Raw genomic sequence first — 23,903 nt, 5'->3', positions numbered from 1 at the left:
AAGTGAAGCCAGATTGTGTGGTGGGTCAATAAGTGTAGAGTGTGTCCTGGATAAGAAGTTAAGGAGGAAAGGGAGAGAAGGGAATGAGGAATTTGAAATGCCTGAGAGACACATGATACATAAATATGAAGCTCATGAGATGATCTGGACTCACTAAACTGTATTTAGGAATCAGCAGCAGTTATGTGACAATGGAAGCCTTAGGTAAGGATGAGCAACCAGGGAGAATATTTAATATGTGAAAAAAGAAGAGCATGTTAAATGAAATGAGCCAGACACAAAAGAACAAACATTGTATGGTCTCACTGATATGAAATAAATAGAATAAGCAAACTCACAGAGTGAGAATCTAGAATATAAGTTACCAATGGGTGAGGTGGGGATAAGGAATGAGAAGTTGAGGCTTAAAATACACAGGGTCCCTATTTGGAATGATGTCAGTGTTTTGATAATGGATGTGGGAATGGTAGCACAATATTGACAATGTAACTAACAGCACTGAAATATATATCTGAATATGGTTAAAAGGGGAAATGTCAGGTTGTATATATATGGTAACAATAAAATTTAAAAATACATATGAATTTACACTAGGCAAATAGTGAACTCTAAGTCAAACCATGGACTATAGTTAGTAGTACAATTATAAAACTGTGCTTTCATCAGTTGTAACAAATATTCCTCACCAATGCAAGGTAGTAATAATAGGGTAATATATGAGAATCCTGCATTTTATGCATGATTTTTCTGCAAACCCACAACTTCTGCAATTAAAAAGAGAGAGAGAGAGAAAGAGAAGAGCCTCAGGGAAGCATCAACATTTAAGAAATCACTTACAAGAGAAGAGCCTACATAAAGTAATCATGTTAAAATACTGAATGAAGCTGCATCTGAGCTATAGGGTTTTTTTTGTTTTTGTTTGCTTGTTGGTTTGTTTGTTGTTGTTGTTTTTTACTATTACTACTACTTTTATTTCTTTTCTTTATATTAACATTTTATATCTTTTTCTGTTGTGTTGCTAGTTCCTCTAAACCGATGCAAATGTACTAAGAAACAATGATCATGCACCTATGTGATGATGTTAAGAATTACTGAGTGCATATGTAGAATGGTATGATTTCTAAATGTTGTGTTAATTTCTTTTTTTTTTCTTTCCGTTAATAAAAAAAATAAAAATAAAAAAAAAAAGAAGTAATAGTTAACATTAATATACTGTCTGGCAGTATACAAAGTACTTTCATATTTATTGCCTTACTTAATCCACCCTAAACCCTTATTTGTATAAGGTATTGTAATTTTCATTTTGAAAGTGAGAAAACTAATTAGAAAAGAAAGAAAAAAGAACAATAGAAAAGAGAATTTCTTTTCTTTAAACCCTGTGTTGCAGTTTGGGGAAGCAGGCAATTCAAGACATGAGTCACTGGCAAAGACAGGCTAATGGCATGGCGGGAGGTCCCTGGTAGGGTGTAGGGTTTCCATGTCAGAGAGGCTGGTTCTCAACTTTAGATCAAGACATTTGGTGTTTAAACAAATATAGGTACTTTGTTCTTTCCCTTCATGGACAGGCACTAGGAATCGAACTCAGGTCTCTGGCATGGCATGTGAGAATTCGGCCTGCTGTGCCACCATGGCCCACCCAAGTATAGGCAATATTAGTCCAAGTAACTCAATCATCTTCCCAAAAACTGATGTATAAAACTATAACTTCAATTTATTAATACAATGAAAAAGAGTTGTCAGTTTATACTATTATATACCATGTCAACAGAATGAGGATGTTCCCTGGTCTTTTTTGTTCATTTATTTTGTGGTGATGGCATGCTCAGAATGTACCGTGTTTCATAGAATATATAGTAAATTACCTTTAATTGTGAGACCAGATTTCCTCCTTAATCTTAATATATTAATAAAATTGTTGATGCAAAAAAAAAGAGAAGAGCCTACAAAATAGACTATGAAGGAGCAACTGAAATAAACAAGAATTAGGTGGTTTCTTGCAAACCAGGAAAGAGTGAGCTTCACAAAGGAGCACGTGGTTGGCAGGATCAAAGATTACTGAGAGGTTGGGACAATTGAAACTACTCTTTTTAGCAACAGATGGTAGTTAACCATGAATCATAGCACTTTCCTTGAAGGGGGTACCAGAGCTCAGTGAGTTAAAGAGTGAATGGGAGGTCATTCAGGAAGTGAGACTGACAGCAAAGACACCACTTCAAGAAGTTTAGCTGTCAAGGGGACAAAGGAGACCACAGGGCTATCAAGGGACATGGATAGAGGGAGTGTTCTAAATAGTGTTTTAAGAAAAGAGGCACTTGAAAATGATTAAACATTATTATCAAGGAGCAAAGAGAGAAGTAGAGGTTGCAAATACAGGAGGACAAGGGAGATCATTGATGGAGAGAACCCTTGAGGAGGACAGAGGGTTGAGATTCATGATAACTCGGCCTTAGACAGGATCTGTCTCTCTGGGTAAAAGAAGAAAGAAGAAAAAGAATTGGTTTTTAAGGCAGAAATAGGACCCAAATGGGATAAAGAGTTTCAGAAGTCATTAAGAAATAATAAACAACTAAGATATGTAGATCAAATGCTGTTTTGGTTTCTGATAAATTCTTAACTGGCTGACCTGCAGGTTACACTGGAGTGAGTCCTGGTTTTGACCCCCTCTCTGCATATTGATTATGTAAGTCACTAGGGCAAGTAATTTAACCTATCTGAGCTTCAGACTCCTTATCTATCCAAAAAAGGGAATTTTAAAATCTATCTTGAAGGGCTGTAATATGGAACGCATTGTATCACCTTAAACATAAGTACAGTATTGACACACTGTAGATTCTTGAGTAATTGCAGATATATTATTTATTGTTGTGTTCTAAGAATTTGTTTTCTCTACTGTATTAAGAAGACAATAAGAAAACCACGTAGAGGCAACCAATATACACAGTATATTATATACAGTTCATACAGCCACAGGCACTTAAGAAATAGTTGTATAATACACTACTGAAAGACAATTTTTGTCCATGTTATTAAAATCTTTGTGTCTGCCATGTTCCAGCAAGTGCTCCAGACTAAATTCTCCTCAGTCTCTGCAAGTCACCTGAAAAGGTTTATGTTAACGTCTTTACAAATCTACATTCACAGCATAAAACAAAGTGAAAAAAGTTTGACTCTCATAGCTCAGAAGGTTCAAGTGGATGGGACCTGAACCCATTGCTTCTTTCTTCGGTCACTCAGATTGTCATTTCAGCATCATCACTAAAGAAACCCATGAAGAAAAGGCACCTAGATGAGCCACTAAGCAAATAAATACAGTCAGAAAACCATAGATTCAGTTCAAGATAAAGAAAGAAGAAAAAAGGATTCTTGGCATAAAATGGCTGCCATGATTTTTTCCTTCTCTATAACAAATTTTGTCGGTGGGGATAGCTGTAGTAAATTGCTCCAGATAAGCTTGAGGCAAATCCTTCTCTGGGCTCCCAAGAGACTAATGAACCAAAGATCCCTGCCTTTTCCCAAAGCCTGATATTTACTGAGGTGTCAAAGACATTTTAAGTTCCAGAAAAGACTGTACTTTTAAAAGGTCATCAAGCTAAATCCTCTAAACTATAGAAATTACTTACTTGTTGAGAGTTAATAGGCTCTTGACAGAACGGGGGAGTTTGAAAAGGACCATTAGAAGCCCAGTACCGCTTCTCCCAGTGGCTGGCCCTTTTCATTCTCTTTTGAGAGCTGTGCCATCCAAAGCCAGAGCATTTCTAGTGCCAGGGTATAGAGCAAATGGTGAAGCATCACTTGTTTTACTCTTAATAAGAGACAAAAAAGGAATACTGAGGTTCTACACAGTCACATTGAGCTAGCACCCTGGCCTAGAACCAGGCCTCAGCTTTCTCGGCTGCACTCTTCACTTCCCACTGTCTCAGAGCCATGGATCCCTGCAAGGCAAGTGAGCTTCAGACCCGTGTGAAAATGTGTCAGCAGTATCCAAGCAATCTGTACACTAAGGAAATGTGCTTCCTGAGGGAGTGGGTGGAGAGCTTGGGTGATAAAATACCACCTGCTACTCATAAAACCAAAGCAGAAGAAAATATCATGGAAGAGAAAACAGATAGTAAGAAATTGTAGAAAAACATAAAGACAGACGAACCATCAAGTGAGAAAAGTGATTTCGAAATTGACGACGAAGATGTTATTGAACCAGACAATGATATGCCTCTAGTCATGAGAGATGAAGCTGTAGAGATATCTGAGGAGATGATGGATCAGGGAAATGATACAAAAGTGACTGCCGTTGATGCCCTAAAGGATGGTGAACTACAGAAAACCAGCAACTTGTTCACAGAAGCCATTAAGCTGAATCTTCACTTGGCCATTCTGTGTGCCAAAAGGGCCAGGGTCTTCATCAAATTATGGAAGCCAAATGATGCCATTGGAGACTGTGATGGAACCAATGAAATGAATCCTGAACGAGCTCAGCCTTACAGCTGCTGAGGGAGAGCGTACGGACTTCTGGGCCACTAGGAAGAAGCAGCTCGTGATTTTGTCTTTGCTTGTGAACTGGATTATGATGAAGATGCTGATGCAATGCTGAAAGACGTTCAACCTAGGGCCCAGAAAATTGCACAACATCCAAGAAAGTATGAGCAAAAATGTGAGGAGTTAGAGATTAGAGAAAGAATAGAAAGAGTTAAGAAGGCTAAGGAAGAACATGAGAGCCAAGAGGGAGGAAGAAGCAAGAACACAATCAAGAGCTCAGGATGGCTCTTTTCCAGGTGGCTTTCCTTGGGGAATGCCTGGAATGGCAGGAATGTCTGGGCTTATTGAAATTCTTAGTTATACAGAGGTTCTTGCAGCCAGGCAAGATCCAAAACTTACAGTGGCTTTTCAGGATGTGATCCAGAACCCAGCAATTATGTCAAAGTAGACCCAACTTACTTGCAATTAAATGCAATTAATTAATTGCAATTTAAAACTAACACTGCCGTGAAGGGGTGATTTTTGTAATTCTGCAGGTAGAGTTGGATTACTTAGCTCTGTTCTTGTCTGGTATATAAAATGAATGTTTTATATTATTTTCATATAGAAGAAATATGGGAGTTCTTTTCTTTTTTATATTATTGGGTTTAAAATTACCTTTAGAGGTTACAAGATGCCCAACTCTACGTCTATTTTCTGCTTGTTTTTCACATTTTTCCCCTATTTTCTCTGACTATGGGTAGTCTTTTTCACTAGTATCCTCATTGCTACCACCTTTCATAGCATAATTGCACAAAGCATATTTAATACTGGCTTTAATTTAATATGTAATACATATGATGATCATGTAGGGTAATACCCATAACAGCTGTGATTTCTTACTTGGCTGAGAGCATATTTAATGCATTAGATTTTGACATTTATGTAATCTTGTCATATCAAAAGATCTTGGAAGGAGGGATTCCCGTTAGTGTTTTGTCTTGTACTTATGAAATCCGCATTGCTGTTGTAGTTTAATTCATCTTGTAGTATTCATCTTTTTATTTTGGAGAGTTTGAGGTTTGAATCCATTGATAAACACAGAGAGGAACCCAACTTGATCCAGCGTGAGTTATAAAATGGATGAGATCCATGATTTTTCCTCCCTGTGGAATTGTTGACACTATAAAAGATTTGTTGTTCTCCTACTCAGCTTTTCCTCAAATACTACAACCATACCACCTCTTCTACTATTTTCTCCTCCTCCCTCCTATTTAAGGGGGAAAAGATAATAAATTATTTTCTATTGTGAATACAATTCTTATTTTGAAATAAGACTAAGTACTGTGTAGTGGGAATTGTAGGTCTTTACCTATCTTCCGTATAAAGTGCTGGTGTTTAAAAGCAATTTCAAGGAATGATTCTTTCTGCACTTTGCCTATTTGAACAATCAGAATAGTAGGAGCAGTGAAGTAAATTCAATGGAGTACGTATCTGAAATAGCGTATTTCTGAAACCTTAAGTTGATTGTAGTTCTAACTCTTTTTCTGTACCCAAGCAGTCTGAAATGCATCTGTTACATATAAGAGAAAGCTGTATGTTGATTGAGCATGCTTTTTAAGCCCTTGAAAAATACTTGGCATATAATCCTGCTTTTGAGCTGGCCAGTGTTCTTTTAATAATGTGTGCTCTCTTTTCTCAGAACTACCAATACAGCATGTAAATAACACAAGAAGACCATTTGCTTTTGGATTCTTTATTTGATTTACTTAATTATACATTATGTACTACATTGTAACATTGCAAATGTTATAACAAATAGGTAAAAGTAAAATCGATCTTCTGGGGGAAAAAAAGGTTTACTGAGTTATTTCTTCCCAGATCTAGAATTTTTAGCTAAATCTGTATGACCTTGTTAAATCCTTAAATTATAATAATTGATTGGATATTGTAAATTAACATGTTGCATACAAGTTTCTTTGTCAAAATTTCACAGCTCTTATCTATGTAAATATATTACCAGTAGAAACTGAGAATAAAAACCCAGGCAAATAATCATCCACTATAGTTGCATTTCAATTACTCCAGTCCTCAAATTACCATGTATATTTCACATGCTAGTACTTTTTCCAATTTAAATTCAAACAATTCTTGAATAATGTCATTAGGGCTTCACCTGAGAATATAGTAACATGAAAATTACTTTCCTTCTACTTTATTTTAATTTTATGCCCAATAAGAATTATTATATATGCAAGTGGTGATGTGGAGAATCACATTTCATATTTTATATTAATGCCTGATCAATGATGGGATAAGAATGTCCCTTCATCCCTATCCATCCTGTTTACACCCGTGCCACTGCCTCCCTAGCAAAGTTTTGCATCCAAATTGTTTCAATTATTCTTCTGAAAAAATTACGTTGAGCTTTTCTAAGAAATGTCAAATTGGTAGTACTTGAAGGACTTGATCTCTGTTTTGAGGACTTATTTTTCTAAATTTTCAGCAAAGATTAAACAACTAAGAATGGTATGACTAGGTCTCTGCTCTTTACAAAATTTGAAAATCAATTCTGTCCTTAAATGCCTCCATGCCTATTGCCCGAGGCTGTCACTGTTGGCTGGTATTCTCATTTGATTCTCTGTCCTGAAGGCTTAAAAAAGACTCTTCTCATCTACTCAGCTAAGCCTTGAAGAAATTATGACAGCAGGTGAGGCTATTAGGGAATTTGTTAAGTTGCAAGAACTCATACTGCATTACATTCAGAACCTATTCCATTGAAAATGCTTTTCTGGTCTTTAAAGAACTTCGATTGCAATTCAAACTAGATATGAGGTTTTACTGCCACCTCATATTTTTATACTAGATAAGATAAGGGGAGGAAACCATAAGAATTATGAAACCAACTTTGAAACCAACTCTAACCAACAACTGAGGCAATCATGACTTTATTTCTTCCTCAGACACAGTGTAAATATAATGGAGAATAAGATAGTTTTTTTTCCCTGATTGGTCTAATAAAGTTATTTTCAAATTGCTTTGGAGATATGGCAGTAAATAAAGAAAGGGTAAAATCAAGTAATCACAACAGGTTTGCAAGTATATGAATATTTGAGTGATGGAATTTCCCTGTACTGTCATTAAATATGACAAATTTCAGTATTCTATAAATATATGCAAAATTGAAAATTTGGGCTTTCTAGAAAAGTGTGGCACATTTTGGGGCCCATAGGAAGATATAGTTGAAAAGATAATAAGCCAGCCTGTGCTACTCACATGCATATGCTTGTCAAGATAAATTGTTATGTTAAAAAGCATGATATTAATAATTGAATTTAGACCCACAAAACATATTGTTCCCCACAAGGAAGACAATATATAATGCAGGTCACTTTATGCTAGAATGTCCAAATTATAGATGTAATCAAAATGTAAGATATTTTACACCCTTTGAAAAAATAAAATGTCAACAAAATAAGATGAGTAATTTCTTCTTGTTTAACACATATAATATCCCTATTTCTCCATTTCTTTCTCCCATCAAAAACTATTTTTCAATAAACATTAGTATTTATTAGTAACTTATTGTAACAAATATTAGCAATAGAAATAAATACTCCTCTTAGAGTTGGAAGAATCTAGAAATTGAAATAACCAATCCATCATACAGTAACTCTTTACATCATTTCTGAAAAATGGATACACAGCTCCTTTTTAACACCATCAGAAACTCACCATTTCACTACACAACCCATTCCCCGATTAAACAGCTCCAGTTGCTTAAAAATTTGCAGTAGAAATCTGCATCCCTAAAACATCCACTAAATCCTTGCTTTCTACCTGTAGTTTAGAATCTTTCCAACTTAGCCTTAAATCCTTACACAGAATCCCTCCTGGCAAAGCAAAAGCCTAAGAGATTTGTTTACATATGAAATAAAAGTTTGATCAAAATAAGGTAGGAGTATATCCAGAGAAATATCATCTCACCAGCCTCCAAAAGGCCTCTGAGACTATAAGGCATTAGGCATAGAGACTGGTCTTCTAGCCTATAGGTGCAGATATTTGATCTCACAGAACCGTAGAACTGAACAGACTGAAGAAGATGGACTCGTGTCATAAAGTAGCAAAGAAATTCAGTAGTGATGAATTCATTCAAATGAAACATGCAAGTGGCAGATAGATAAGATATTTATGTTGAACTATCAAAGCCATTCCTAATTGGTAGGCTACATAGAAGTCAAATTATTTTCAGACTGTTTAGATAATAAGACCTCAGTGAAGAGATATGGGTTGACTGAGCAAATGTTGAATACCTCAAGCACTACTAGTCTGGAGCGCTGTCTCTGCAGCTGGGTCTCTGGAAATGCTCGTTCAAGCTGGCATCTCTGGGTGCACCACCCTGGAGAGCATTTGAATAGATGACGAAATTTGACGTTCAGAAGGTTCTTTTGCAAATCTCTAACCCCTATCCAAAGGGAAATATTCTGCCTTTAGATATATTGATGATTTCAGTCAAATTTTATACTGGCATATTTTTCTTTCATCCATAATGTACTGCTTTGATAGATTGATTCTCTGATCAACATCTTATTTCCAGCTTTTTGAGAAGAGGGAGGCAGAGATACCTGTAAACACACACACACACACACACGCACACACACATACACACACCACTACCGGCTGCATTGTCTCTGAACTGCTGTGCTTGGCTCAGCCCCCTTCCCATCCACTTAACTTACTTGACTGTTAAGAGTTGTGAAAAGGTGGGACCTTCCATTCCCTCTGTCTCTTCACTTCTCCTGCCTCTTCCCCTGCAAGCGCCAGGATAGAAGCAATATGTACAGCTATGCTTTAGAATAGCCCACTTGCACAGCTCTTCACTGAAGTGTTGAATAGCAGTGGGCATGCAGCCCTATTAGCTCTGCCATAAATAATAGATTATACCAGAAAGAGTTTCTTTAAGGAGTCAGGATCTCTTCAGGACAAACCATTTGTAAACTTTTAAACTGGAAACTGAGGTTTTTAAACAGAGATATGAAGTTTCTGCCATAGTTACCATCTCTCTTAGAAGAAAAAGTGCAACCCTTATATTAAATGTCTTTTTAAATGAAGGACAGAGAACTCAATGTCTAAATCATCAGCCTCTGGAGGAAACAAGATTGCCAAAGTATCATTTTTATATCACTGCAAATTTTAAAAGTTTTATTATTACTTGAATATCTATGCATATACATTGGAATAATAAACACTCACTATGGTCCATACATTCATTTGGTAAGTATATTAGATTTCTGTGTTTCTGCTCTTCTTAATATACTTAAATCTTATTTTAAAATATGTCTATCGCATTACTAGAAGTGGTTATGTATTCTGGTTTTCAATCAACTAGCTTACTTGGCTGGATTGACTATAAATTTGTTGACATATATTGATGATTCCTCATTTTCTTGCACAGGGATCATTTCTCCTACTCATTTATTTTCAATCTCTGTACTTTGTTATTTGACAGTACCCCACCAGCAGCATAACAGAGCACTCCAAACTCATAAGGCATGGTATAAACTAATTAGCAGATTTTATGATAGAAACTTTCCCTCCCACGTGATCCACCTAGCAGGATAATGAATTTCATGAAAATATCCAGCTCTTATCATGCGAAGTCAAACAGCCTCACTCTAGCAAGCTATCATTTTTCCCTTGGACTTTCAGTTCATAAAGTAGGTATGGTTCAAATCCAGAAACATACTGTCACTATCCAGTTCAGTCTTGGTGTGTTTGCTCACCGCGGCTATCAATATAGGGTGAGGGACAGGGTTAAAAATAAAATAGCCTAAGAGCATGGATTTTGAGTTAAGAAAATTCATGAGTCTTCTCTGCACTGAGAAAACGAGCACTAATAAGATCAGTTTGAAAAATGCTATGACTGAAATTGCAGTGTATAACTGAAATGTATGAATATTATAGAAAATCCCCCCACATGCAGGTGTGCAGAAGCACTGAAGAGTTACTAACAAACACTAAATAGATAGAAGCATTGAATAGTTTGTTGCAGGGAGAAGATCCAGAAATAAGAGCGAAAATCAGTGCTGGTTCATTACTTCAGCAGCGGAACTGATAAACTCCACTGCTAAAGTCACCTTTAAACAGCAGGTGCACAGTTGGACCACTCTAGCTTGTAGCCCCCTGGCCCTGGCACAGAACAAGTCCAGTCTTCTTCATGGGCATTAATGAATGAGTGCAAGCCAGCCCAAGGGGCATCCGAATACCGTGGTTTCCCTGCTTCCATTTCAGTCACACGTTCCCTTGTTGGAAATTCCACCCGACACTATCCACTTCAGTTTAGGTGTGTTTGCTCACCCTGGCTGCAATCTGCTGCCCCACATACCATGCCATAAGCTCTGTGAAGTAGATTGAAGGAATGGGGCGGGGTGAGAAAGAATTTTATATATTCTTAGTCTTCTCCTTGAAAATGGTTCAGTCAGTTTAACGGTAATTAACAACGCTGATTATTATAGTGCAAAGAATTGCCTTTCAACAAAGCAATTGATGAAGGAGACATCAATAAAGAACAAATGAATGATTTAAATGGCAGCTCCAAGCTCTTTATTATATTTATAGGAAATCCCATGTAGCACTAATTTAAGTATGTGAATTCAAAAATTACCCATCATCCGAATGCATGTAAATATCCCTGCACAAGAAAGCACTATACTAATTTGACAATTTATTTCATACTTTAATGTTTTGCAGATGTTACATAGATCTTAAAGTGTTAGATATTTTATAGCTCTGTTAAAACCTAAATAATCCATTTATCTGATTTACTAATACTGAAGGTATGTATTTTTCTCCTTATGTATATGCTCGTCACCTATGACCGTCAGTAAAAATTAAAAGCATGGACTAAAATAAAAAGTATACCCCTATGTGAAAATAATAGGAAATAACATCATTCATAAAAATAGTAATGCATTCAAAGTCTTCCTTTCCTGCTGAACAATTACTGTGGTGTTGAAGAGTATCTCTAGCTTGAAGTAAAAATTATATTTCTCATGTGTTTGGGCAGGAATTTCCAAGAGTAGTAAGTTTCAGATCATACACAAGACTCAAAAAAAGGCAAATATTTTATTATAAAATGAGCACATAAAAATCATAAAGATCCATTTAATTTTAATAATTATGATATTACTACTTGTATAGTAATATCTCATATATACTTATATATATTATTTTAATAAGGGTGTTACAAACATGAAACAGACTATTTGGACCAATATAGGTCAGAAAAAAATGTTTAAATATCTTAATAGAAGCATGAGAAACCAAATAGCGCTGATAATGACGGTGTAAAGGGTTCACTTTAGAACACAGGCTTTTTTTCTTTCTCCTAAGTTTAAATCATGCATAACATTGTTAACATAGGCCAGATATTATGCATTAAAATACACTCCCAGCATTCACTATGTACTGTGCGAATATGTACATAAGTGATTCTGAAATAACTTTTGCTCTTTCAATAGCTTTATTTTGGCAATAAAAAATGCATGGGTGCTAGTAAAATTCATGTTCACAGTAGGTTTTTAAAAAGCCTGAAAGAATACATTTGTTGAAATTTGCATTTGGCTTTGGAAAATGTATGTTTAACAATTGAACGCAGCCATATTTTAACTTTTAAGCTCCCACATCAAGAAAGTATCAAGGTATTGCAGCAATTTACTCCTAGGGACCTTATGCTGGGCTTTGAAATTCAAAAAATAGGATATTTCTTCTTGAATTATTTTATGATCAATGTACAGTCTCTTTGCAAGGAAAATTAAAGCTGTCTGACAACTCATAGAAACATCACTGGCTGTTAAAAATGTACAAAATTGCATAAAAGCATGAAAAGCACTGGGTAATTTTGCAGTTTCATCTCTAAACACAATTGTGAAGACATTCTGTCTTTCAGTTCTTTCTCCCTCTTTCTTCTGAAGCTTGGCCTTTTAGCTCTTGCCCTTTTAAATACCTTTACCTACTGTAGCTTGGCTGCTTAATGTACTGCTTGAACTTACCAGACTAAGAAAGTATTTACAGGGGTGCTTGCTTTTATCTGTATTCACAGAAAATGCTAACAAATTAGAAGAAAGTGCCAGAGAACACCACATACCTTGTCCAGAACATTACAATGGCTTCTGCATGCATGGAAAGTGTGAACAGTCTGTCAATATGCAGGAGCCATCTTGCAGGTAATATTTTCACTCTTAAACTTTTACAGTTGAGAAAGCAAAAACTGTAGAAACTAAATTCCAGATGTTTACAGAGATTTCGTTGTCATTCTGCCTGAATGAGTGAGCAGCAGCAAGATTTTTCTCTGCCTCTCCTACACACACACACAAACACACTCACTCTAGAAGCCTTCAAAGTTTGTGTGCCTCATACCCTCAAGTACCATATAATACATCGTTGCATATACCTGACTAGCATAATTTGAAATAGCATTTTGTGCTTTACAAGCTCTTTAAAAAAACACACTCCTCTGTATTGTTCACCCCTCTTATTTTCCAGAATCTAGAACAGTGCTTAGCACAGATCAGGGGCTCCATAAATGTTTCTCAAACAAATATGTGGTCTTACAGTACAATAGAAAGCATAGTTGCTTTGAGGAAATCATCTTACAAGGTCCTTCTGGTCTTCTGATAGAATATCATCAATCTTGGTTTTGCTCACTATTTTCTCTGGATTTCCTTTCCATGAGCTCCATATCATGAGATTACTAGCCACACCTCCACAGTCTCCAACTCAGTTACGGATTTAGTTAATAAACAGAAATATCTGCTGAGTACTCATGATTAAAATATAACAAATGGTAACTCCAAGTGAAGAAACAAGCCTAGTTATATTTAAATTAATATATAAGTAGTGCATGGTGAAATAGGTTCTGGATTGTTACAATGAAGAGAATGTTCACTGTCTCTTTTCTCTCTCTTTCTCTCACTCTCCTCTCATCAAGAACTATCTTCATTTCAAGTTTCCTTTTATCAAATGCACTATAACACCTGCCTTCCAGGGCAGTCAGGCAAAGTAAACAAAAGAGAGGTTAGTCCAGCTGCCCTATCACTCAGCACAACCACCATTACCAAGCCCTCCCTGCTGCAGAGAGGGAAACTCTCAGTTTACAGCAGTGAGAAATTCAAAGTGAAGTACAAAATTCGTTTTTCAATGTCAGTGACAAATTGAGCCCCTTTGGCATTGTTTTGATCTGAGCTGTTTACTCATTTCTTTGTCAATTGCTAATTTTTAACATGCATATGTCTATTTATGCTTTCTGGTGACTTAGAGGCAGCATTCCTTCTCGGATGCTTACATTGCCTATATCATTACTATTTTTTTCTAATGGAATTTAACTCTGTGACATTAGCAGATGAGCTTATGACCCGGAAAGTAAGGAAATGTCTGTTGTTGTACCTCTGGTCATAATATTTCAACATTCATTCTGAGTATCATAGAGAGTGTATTATGCTAAAAATGAAAATAAATAGCACCATTGTTTATATCCATGTGTTCAGAGACAAACCTTTTCCCAGGTGATCATATTGACTTAGGTTGATTAAAGAACAAATTAAATAAAATGCAAAGTCCACCTAAAAACAACAATAGAAAGGACAACTCTCCCTGGGTATCAGTTATCTATCTGTATTGTCATCAAAAATAATTTATTTACCAATCTTCCCGTCTTTAAGATCCAGTATTAGAATATAAAGAGGAACCACATATCTTCCAAATGACAGACAGAGAGTCCTGGTTAACAATAAGCTGAGAACTATGTTCACAATGTAGAATTTATTTAGAAAGGGAGACAAAAAATCCTGACCATGATGAAGATAAATGTCTGTTGGCCAACAATGGGAATGAACCCAGCAGCTACAAGTAACTGGACTCTGTTTTCTTGCAGGTGTGATGCTGGTTATACTGGACAACACTGTGAGAAAAAGGACTACAGTGTTTTATATGTTGTTCCCGGTCCTGTGCGGTTTCAGTACGTCTTAATTGCTGCTGTGATTGGAACAATTCAGATTGCTGTCATTTGCGTGGTGGTTCTCTGCATCACGAGGTCAGTAACTGTCCTCGGTGACAACCCCAGTAAAGGGACATGCTGTTCCTCATTGTTTTAATCCCATAATGAGCCCCTTTGTAGATGCTGCAACCACCCATTTCCTCATCACAAGAGCATTTGAATAGCAAAATGGAAAGCTATTGATTTTCATATTGGAAGTGGCACAAATTATTTTCATTATTTTTGCATTGTGACAAGGACTATTTATTTTCTGAGCAAAGGTCATTTTCCCCCCTGGTGTCGACTGCCAACCTTTGTTTAAATATACTTTTCTCTTTGACTATAAAATGTCAACCTTCATTTAGAATATAAACAGACTTTTTAAAGACCAGAGTTTTCTTACCTATCCAGATCAGTATGCCAAATGAAGACAGAGTAGATTTTATTTAAGGTCTAGGAGAGTATGAAATTATAGCTCTCAGTGATGGCACTTATAATTCTAAGTATAATTTTGAGGTGTAATCATTTTAACATACCTGTATAAAGAACAAATATATTTTTATCCTAAGTGAAGATGACAAAATAGCTTTAAATCACAAAATGCAAAGAAAATAGTTGTAATCAGAAAGATTATGTTTTAGTAAATGAGAACCTGGATATATGAACACATGCAACACATATCACAACAAGCTTTAGAGCAAATTCCCTGACCAATCAATCAGAAATTGTTTAATAAAGAACCTGATTAAGAGAGATTCAGAGAGCTCATCTAGTTTCAACGGGAAAGAAGACCTTGATGGGTAATGTCTGTGTGTCTGACATTGTGATGCCTGACTTTGAGTTTGGAATAAAGGAGTGACACCAGGTATTTGCTAATCTTCATTAGCATGCAGACCCATAGTGACGAAGAATTAGTTTATAAACCCAAAACATATTATTTATGTCTTGTGCAACCAGAAAAGTGATTAAAGATACTTCTTTTTTGAACTGATTTCACTCTCCTGTAAAAATTTCTGAGACAGTTGTTCAAAGTTTTTGCCAAACCCATAAAGCAGAACTCATTTAGACTTTCATCTGTTATGCACCTCTATGGCAAATCAGAATGTTTCCCAAAAATTTATTTTCAAATCCAAAGAAAAGAAAAGAAAAGTATCATGTCTTTGGAAAATAAAGGCCATTATACATCTCAAAGTCTGTATTGCACCATCTTCTTTGAGGACAAATGTGGCATTTGCTCTTGAAAAAGACAAAATATGGTTCATAAATCCTCCCCTGGCCTAAAGGCTTAGGAGAAGATCATCGACTGGAGCTCTGTGCTGCTCTAAGCCAAGTTGAGTTCATCAACTTGACTCTCACGTTTAGATGCCAAGTGAGTCGATGGATTATATTAAAATAGATTCTGGGGAACATAAAAGATAAGTCAAGAAAATAAAACTATTGAGTATAAAAAGAAAAGAAAGAAAAGCATCTAAAACAGTGCCACATTACTCTATGAGTCTTGAGTTTTCTAATATCTAAGCCATATCAGTACATGAAAAATGGAATCCATATTTAACAGATCCCATCTCATAACAATGATTGCTATTTCATGTACTGACAAAAATGAAAAATACTCAGTACTTTAGCACATTTTTAAAGTCTGTTATTAATTACAGTTCCATCCTTATCATACTAGGAATCATATAACAATGTCTATGCATATTTAATACACACACCTTTAATAACACGATGAAGAAGGCACAATTATCTCCAGTTTGGAGATAAGGATCCTGAGGCATGAGCCAGGTTTACGCAGCTGATCAGTAAGGGCAGAGCTGGAATCCAGGCCATCTAATGCAGCAACCTGTGCACTTAATCCACTGCTCAAACAGCCCTTGACTGATCATGATTTCATACAATCTGATGCTCAAGGCTCCCTAAACTGAACAAGCTATTTCTTCAAGGCATATGGCCTTTCCAGTTTTCCATGTTAAATCATAAATGCCCTCTATTTACATTTGAGGAGGAAAAGTAGCACATGAATGAAAATTACATTATAATGCATTTTACAAATCTTCCCTAGCACGTCCAAGCCTTTCAAACCCTTTCCAAGAGTCATGTTGGTCATATATTAGTTGCATATAACAATCCTATAGACAATGTGGACTCATTCCATTCACTTGACACCATTCTGCTCAAAAAATGACTTTCTAACCAGGGCCTCTTCTCCCCCAGAGAACCTACTTTCCTGGTGACCAGGCCACACTTGTCTGTCAAGACCTGTTCCAAAGTATCCAATATTTACAAAATCAAACCAAGCGGAAGCCCCCTTCTTCTCTTTAATTTCCTTTAAATCTTTTCCTCACCCATTCTCTCCTTTTTCTACCTCTTTTTGAGAAACTGGATTCCTAGCCTTTTTATCTCATGGAGCTGGAAAGGTGATTTCCAGCTCCATGATCATTTCGGCAGGTCTATCTCACACACACATACGCACACAAATATTTATGTATTTTATATTCATTATATAAATGAATATTTATATACATATATTCTCCCCTAGCCCACAAAAATTGTTCTAACAGGAATCTATATGATCTTCATATTTTTTTGTCTGCAGAGTGAAAGCATTTTATTACAAGAGAATAAGTACTAGATCAGAATTTTTTATACAATTTGACTGAATTTTAACTCTTAGAGAAGCTAAACAATTAAGACCAATTTTGTCTAATTTATAGTATTAATGTACAAAACTGATACTAGGCCGAACTAAAAACAATATCCATTTTCATTACATCTCAAATATTAGCACTGGTTTATTCTCTGGTTTGACAGGGTTTAAACTTGTAGCATTAAAATGCCAATATAACATTCATCTGTAGGACATTTAAAATAGAAAACTGGTGAAGACCTTTAAAGTGAGATTAGATGAGCTCCCTACTTCCTTGATTGTGTTATGCTGAGTCATTCTTCGTAATTTAATGAGTAGGCAATCGAGAAAAGAGATAAACAATGTGCTCCTCTTCTACCCACTGCCTCAGTCCCTCAACTCTCCTCAACAGATGTTTAAAGAAAACTGCAAGAAGCGAAAAAAAAAAAAAACTTCCACAATAATCCCAGCTTCTACAAATAACAAATTCTTTCATCTGAATTATTTTAATAATTTGCCTAATCCACAGCTTCGCTCTATGATTGTAGGATCAAACTTTAGGTAAGAACATTCGACTAAGATATGTAAACTTTCCAACCTTCCAGGAAATGCCCCAGAAGCAACAGAATTCACAGACAGAAGCAAAATACAGGGCACTACAGTTCAGACAACACAACCAGAGCGTCCACGAGATTAATCTAAAGGGAGCATGTTTCCACAGTGGCCGGACTACCAAGAGCTTGGACTACACAATATAGTATCATAGACAAATGAATAAGACAAGAGATCTACACCTGTTGCCTTGCATTTGTGGTAATCTACACCAATGAAAACATGTACTACAGCTATATTTGATTATGTATGGATATATTTGAAATAGTATACATTGTCTTGATGTTTTTCTGTAATGTAAATAAACTATTTATATCACACAATATAGTTTTTTCTTTCCCATGTATTTGTTATATATAATAAATACTCAGTGATGAGAAAAAAAATGGCATTCTTAAATTTGCGGTATCTCATAACTGTATATATAATCAAGTTGGTACAATCTGTATAGGTACCAGCATTTTCTCTTTCCCCACATCTTGAGACAGAACATTCGTTTATACAGGACTCAGTGGCTAGGTTTTGAATGATTCCAAGATCAAGGGAATTGATGGTTATTGGAAAAGAGAAAAAATAATTTACTTTATATCGAGTGAGGATAAAATATTTCAGATCTTTGAATCATCTCTATTTCATCAACTTTCTTCCCTGGTCTTCCATTTTCATCCCCAGAGCAGAAAAAAATTGCTGGCATATAAATTAAATCAAAGAAGAAGGGGAGGGAAAGTGTTTTATAACTCATAAAAGAGAGGGGAAGAAGATATTGGTTTTTATTTGGGAAGCAGCTTAGAATCTTCCAGTTAAGTGCATATATCCAGAGGGTCCTGAGCAAGTTACATCTCAGATACACACAGAGCCACAAAATTCACTCCGTTTAGGTGAGGGGAATTAATAACTAGGGGGAATTTTTAATAACATCATTAAACTTGAAACATCAAAATAAAAAATTCTTAGAAGCACCTTGCTATATGTATATGGTTCTCTGAAAAGAGGTAGGCTCGCAACCAAATACCTCATGAATAGCTTTATGGCTAATGGAGCACTATTATTTGAAATGGAACTAAGACGATAATATTTCATGAAAATCATGAAACATGTTTTGAGTATATTTGTATGATGAGATAAGAAAAAATTAATCCCATAGCATCTGAAAGACCTTAGTGGGAAGTTGGTATAGATTTTTGTTTGAGTAGAGCATACAAACAGATTTAATTGCTTTATTTAGAAAAAAAAATCAACTAAAAATTCTCGAAGATTAAGATGAAAATAAAAGATCAAATAATTGCCTTACTACCATTTAGTTCTATTGTAGCATTTTGTGGCTAATTCAGTAAATCTAAATAAGGCTTTCTTTGTCTCCTTCAAATGACCTCTAAATGGACTAAGGAAATTATACTCCTTTGACCAAAAATAGGAAGATTCAAATATCAAACCGACAGCACACTGCATATTATATATTCAGTGAAAACTGTTTTCCGAAGTGATATTTAAGATATTAGTTAAAAATATAAATAAAGGTGACAATCTAAATAGGGCTTAGAACTCTGCTACAAACCTATTTTCTATGTTAGTCAGCACTCTGAAACGTGTATCTATTGGCATAGTCATCACTCACTGTTCCCATAAATTGGTCCTATGCTACATGAACAAGATTAATTCCTTTTAAACTTCTGCATGGAAGTTTAGTTAGGTTAATGGGTGAGGAGATGTAACTAGCCCTAGTCACCTTTCTAAGACAGTGGTTGTGGCAGCAAACACTTTTGCTCCTAAAGAGCAAAATCCAACATTACAGAGCATCTTAGAGTTTCAAAGAAACAATTCCACTGTCTTTTACTTGTAAGAGTATAAAATTACTTGCTTCATTAAATATTAATGCATTACTTTATTCAAAGAATCATATAACCTTAGTGTAGGAAAGGGCCCTGGAATTATACTCCACATTCCTGTCCCCTTCCACCCTCACACACCCTGTGAAGAAATCCCTTATAAAAGCCGCAAGAACAACTCAACAAGTCGGAAGTGGGCATAACCTGTGTGCCAGACACTATTCAAGGTTCCAAGGAAATACGAATACAACATGGTTCCTACTTTAAAGAACTGACAGCCTAGTCCTGGCAGATATCTTAATGTCTTCCAGCCATTACTTGCATATTTCTTATAATTTGGAATCAAACCCATTTCATTCTAAGACAACTCTAATTTTGAGACAATTCTTCCTTATATTGAGTTGAAATCTACTTCCTTGTGCTTTCTGCCTATTGCTCTTATTTCTCTCTGTGGAACAAATTAATAATAACATGTAATTAAATCTATGAAGACATATCAAGTCCCCCTACCCCTCATTCCACAGTCCCTTTGCAAGTATTTTTGTTTCCTGCTAGAGAAACATCCTTAACTTCCTTATCTGCTCTTCATGTGATACAGTTTCCATATTATCCCCCTAGCATCTATATCATCCTTACATGGACAAACTCTACTTTGTTAATATATTTCTTCAATCATGAATATCAGAACTGCTGGTCAGACCAGACTGTACTTGTGGTCTGACCAGCACAGAATATAGTCGAACTCGTAGAAAGCAAAATTAGCCAAGAGTTACAGCCCTAACTTCAGGTCCTATTTTGATACCCTGAGCAAGTCACTTCACATCTCAGGTCTGTTTCCTCACCCATAAGGTGACTTTTATCTTGGCAATCCCAAGATCCTCTATATTAAGAGACTAGGCAGTATTTATTTATTATTGCATTTTATTACTGCTACTCAAGACACATTAACACTGCTTTTGCAGCTTGTCCCCAATTTAAATTCAAAATTCTTTTTAAACCAACATTTATTAAGCCATGTTATTCACTCATTCATTCATGCATGCACCTATCACTCATTTATTGTGCATTTACTAAAGGCCATCAATTACCAGCATCACACTAGGCTATGAGGAGGCAAAGGTTGATAAGGCAGTGCTTTGCCTAAAAGGATCTCACTGTCAGATGAGCTGGTTCCTTGCACAAAAAGTCCTAAGGGGAGACAGAGAGGTAAATGAAAAATGATAAAGAAGGCAAGAAAAGATGATGATGATCAGTTCAAAGTGCATGAGGACTCGGACTGCACGGGTGCTCCTCTTCACAGTAAGATTCACTGAGTGATGGCTTCCCTTCCATGCACACTATGCATGAGTCTGAGATTTCCTTGATTCTGAGATTTCATACACACCCCTCCTGTCTCTTAGTGTCCTTTCTCTGTTGACAATACCCAGGGCAAATATGAGCTTATCAGTGAAGCCACCACCACTCGCCCTGGCAGTGTTCCTAATTCTGCTCCGTCATTTTCCATGTTGTCCCTTAATTGTCCTTGCATGACTGACTCTCTTTCCATTAATCAGCGAGCAAAAGGAAGGCAGAAAACCTGCCGAGTGTTCCATTTATTCAAGAAATTTCTACTGGATGCCTACAATGTGCCAAGAACTATTCTGTGTGTGCGTATGTATATATATATATATATATATATATATATAGAGAGAGAGAGAGAGAGAGAGAGAGAGAGAGAGAGAGAGAGAGAGGAGGTAGAGGTGGGTGAGGGAAGAGGGTTAATCAAACAACAAACAGAAAATAACTGGAAAGTTACAAGTTCTATTAAAAAACTACAAATAGAATGAGGTGATACAGAGTGACTGGGTGGTTAATTGGGACTGGATACATCCAAGGAGAATGCAGTGTGTAGCCTCTGAAGAAAGACAGATATGGGTCCCAGTCTAAATTTCACTTTACTAAGTAAACCTTGGCCAGTTGCCCAATTTCTTTTTACCTCATATTTAAAAAGGAGGGAAAATATCTTCTCACATGCATTTTGACATGTTTGAGGAAAAAAATAAGACAATCCATGTTGAGTGCCTAGGACAAAGACATGCACAGAGTCAAATTCCAATATATGCTAATTATTTTACAGTGATAGAAAAAAAATTGTTAAAAACCAAATAAATAAAAAGAATGAGCAATAACTTATTGGTTAGATGATGGATGCATAATGGGAATCATATGGCAAAAGTCAGGAGAAGTTAAGTAACAATACTTGCTCAAAAGAGTTCCTCTGACATCTTTTGAAATAAAACCGCTTGCTTTGATTCTGTAAAAATAAGGCAACCCATAATTAAGAAGCAATACAGCTTCCCTAGGTTTTTTCCAGTGGCTCCACTGGCATCGTGTCTGCAAACAGGAAATCATTCTCCCATTTTAGGAGAGCTCAGTCCTGGTAAAGTACTGACAGTTAAATCCCACATGTGTTTCAAGGCACAGGGTGAATGAGTCAATATCTCAGTGTCTTTGCAGGGCTAAATTCTTTTTATTTGAAAAAGAATTTGAAAAAATTCAATTTTTTTCTTGAATCCTTGAGGAGAAGCCAATGCAGACTACTGAAATAAGACAGAGATTATATTAAAGTCATATTCAACTCTCTACTAATGTTTATCTTCAGATGTTATTCCCTTTTCCGAAGTCATGTAGCACCTGCACCAACTGTTACTATTCCCCAATTATAGTTGACATTTCGGTGGTATAATTAATCATCTTCTATTAATAATAAAATTTTTCATTGAATTAATTGATACCTCTACATGAATATCCACTTTACATGAAGGATGATTATAACAGTAACAGGGTTAGGGGGCAGTGCGATGGTTGCTCAGTGGCACATTTCTCGCCAGTCATGCCAAAGACCCAGGTTCAATTACCAGTGCCTGCCCACTCAAAAAAAAAAAAAGTATTAGGAGTAGTTCTATGACCAATGCATATATATACCAATGAATGTGGCCCTTTGAAATCAGGGCCAGGAACACACGTGTGGCATGCAACGCCCCTCACCCCCACCCCCACCCCAGGCCTCCCCCCAGCATCTCTTTAGGAATGCAAATTAACTGGTCCATCCACTCTGGACATTGGGGCCTTTGAGTAATATTTACCTCTAGTAATACCTAAAAGAGCTATTTTCACTTGAGTTGTGGTTTGTTTTTTACTTTTTAATTTTCATTACTTCTTTTACATCAGGTAAGAGATGAAAGAAAAAAGTTCTCCTTCGGTTTTCCAAACTGAATACAGTTCCACACAGGAACTGTTCATAAGAAGTCAGGGTTCATGAGAAATCCAAAATCAGATATTATGGGGAGAAAGGACAGCATCTAGGCTTGTCCTCTCTTCTTAGGGGTCCCGCCCAGAGAAGCCACCACATCTCCCCCAGGCGGCAGTTCTCTGGGTGCACACAGCCCACCCATGCCCAGCAACTGCTGCCTCAGGCAGGATGTGTTTGAGAGGACTTGGTGCCACTCGCTGTGTGGGAGCCTCCCTTTCCAGGGCTTCCTCCCGTTCCCAGGGGATCGAACCACGTCCCAGGCCCCTGTCTCTTTTCTCTGCCTCATGAAGCATCCCACCTCTAGTCCCACTCTTCTCTGACGCAGTCTGGCTTACTCCTCCACAGACTTAAACCTTGAAATCAAAGACTGCTTTATGAGACGGTGGATTCTTTTGCCTGACATGCTCAAGAACCAATTCTGGAGACACTGGGGTTTCAAAGAGAGAAAAAGCTTATTTCTAGTGCATAGTAGGAGAGCAGATGGCCTAGCGGCCCCAAATCAGTCTCCCCAAACTGCAGTAATTCTGGCAGTTTTATTAGAGAAAAGAGGGGTAGGGTGTAGCATAACGAGCACAGTGACCCCAGATGATGTAATTAGAGGTGATCTAATTATTGAGCATGTGCAGATTGATTGTATACTTAGTTGCAGAATGTATGCAAGAAAATGGCAGCCTTAATACGATGATGAAAGTGATTTTTATTATCACAATGAGGTCCAGGTGACTTGTAGGATAAAGTCTAAACTACTGCACATGTCAGATAGACCCATCTATCTAGTCTTGGTGATTAAGATAACTTTGGACTTGGGGTGGGTTAATTCTGGGCTGACCCAAGACCCTTCATTAATAAACATTAGGGGCTGTCTTTAGTGATTACAAGACTCTAAAGTTGAAAAACTGGATAACTGAGTACAAACGAAGGTTAGTGACAAGGTTTTTAGAATCACAGGGACAGAAGATAAGGGCTATAAAATCATTGTCAGAGATCAAAGCAGCTGGATTACAATGGAGAGATTTCAGGAATTTCCCTCTGTCTACTCCTTTACCAGAAAACAAAAAGAAA

General features: G+C 36.5%; 1 protein-coding gene and 1 pseudogene across 1 annotated transcript in view; both read left to right on the top strand.

The window, feature by feature from the left end:
• The window catches only part of TMEFF2 (transmembrane protein with EGF like and two follistatin like domains 2), a 237,573-nt gene extending 219,491 nt beyond the window's left edge, over positions 1–18,082 (top strand). Inside the window, exons 8-10 of the mRNA XM_077151984.1 lie at positions 12,554–12,677; positions 14,384–14,542; positions 17,717–18,082. Coding sequence (XP_077008099.1) covers positions 12,554–12,677; positions 14,384–14,542; positions 17,717–17,813 — 380 coding nt within the window. The 3' untranslated portion in view covers positions 17,814–18,082. The remainder of the gene's footprint in view (positions 1–12,553; positions 12,678–14,383; positions 14,543–17,716) is intronic.
• LOC143676829 (hsc70-interacting protein pseudogene) lies at positions 3,925–4,921 on the top strand (annotated as a pseudogene).
• Positions 18,083–23,903: the final 5,821 nt, after the last annotated feature.

The sequence above is a fragment of the Tamandua tetradactyla genome, chromosome 3 (assembly GCF_023851605.1).
Source record: "Tamandua tetradactyla isolate mTamTet1 chromosome 3, mTamTet1.pri, whole genome shotgun sequence".
NCBI lineage: Eukaryota > Metazoa > Chordata > Mammalia > Pilosa > Myrmecophagidae > Tamandua > Tamandua tetradactyla.
The sequence above is the reverse complement of the archived record's forward strand: the minus strand, read 5'-3'. Positions and strand labels throughout refer to the sequence as shown.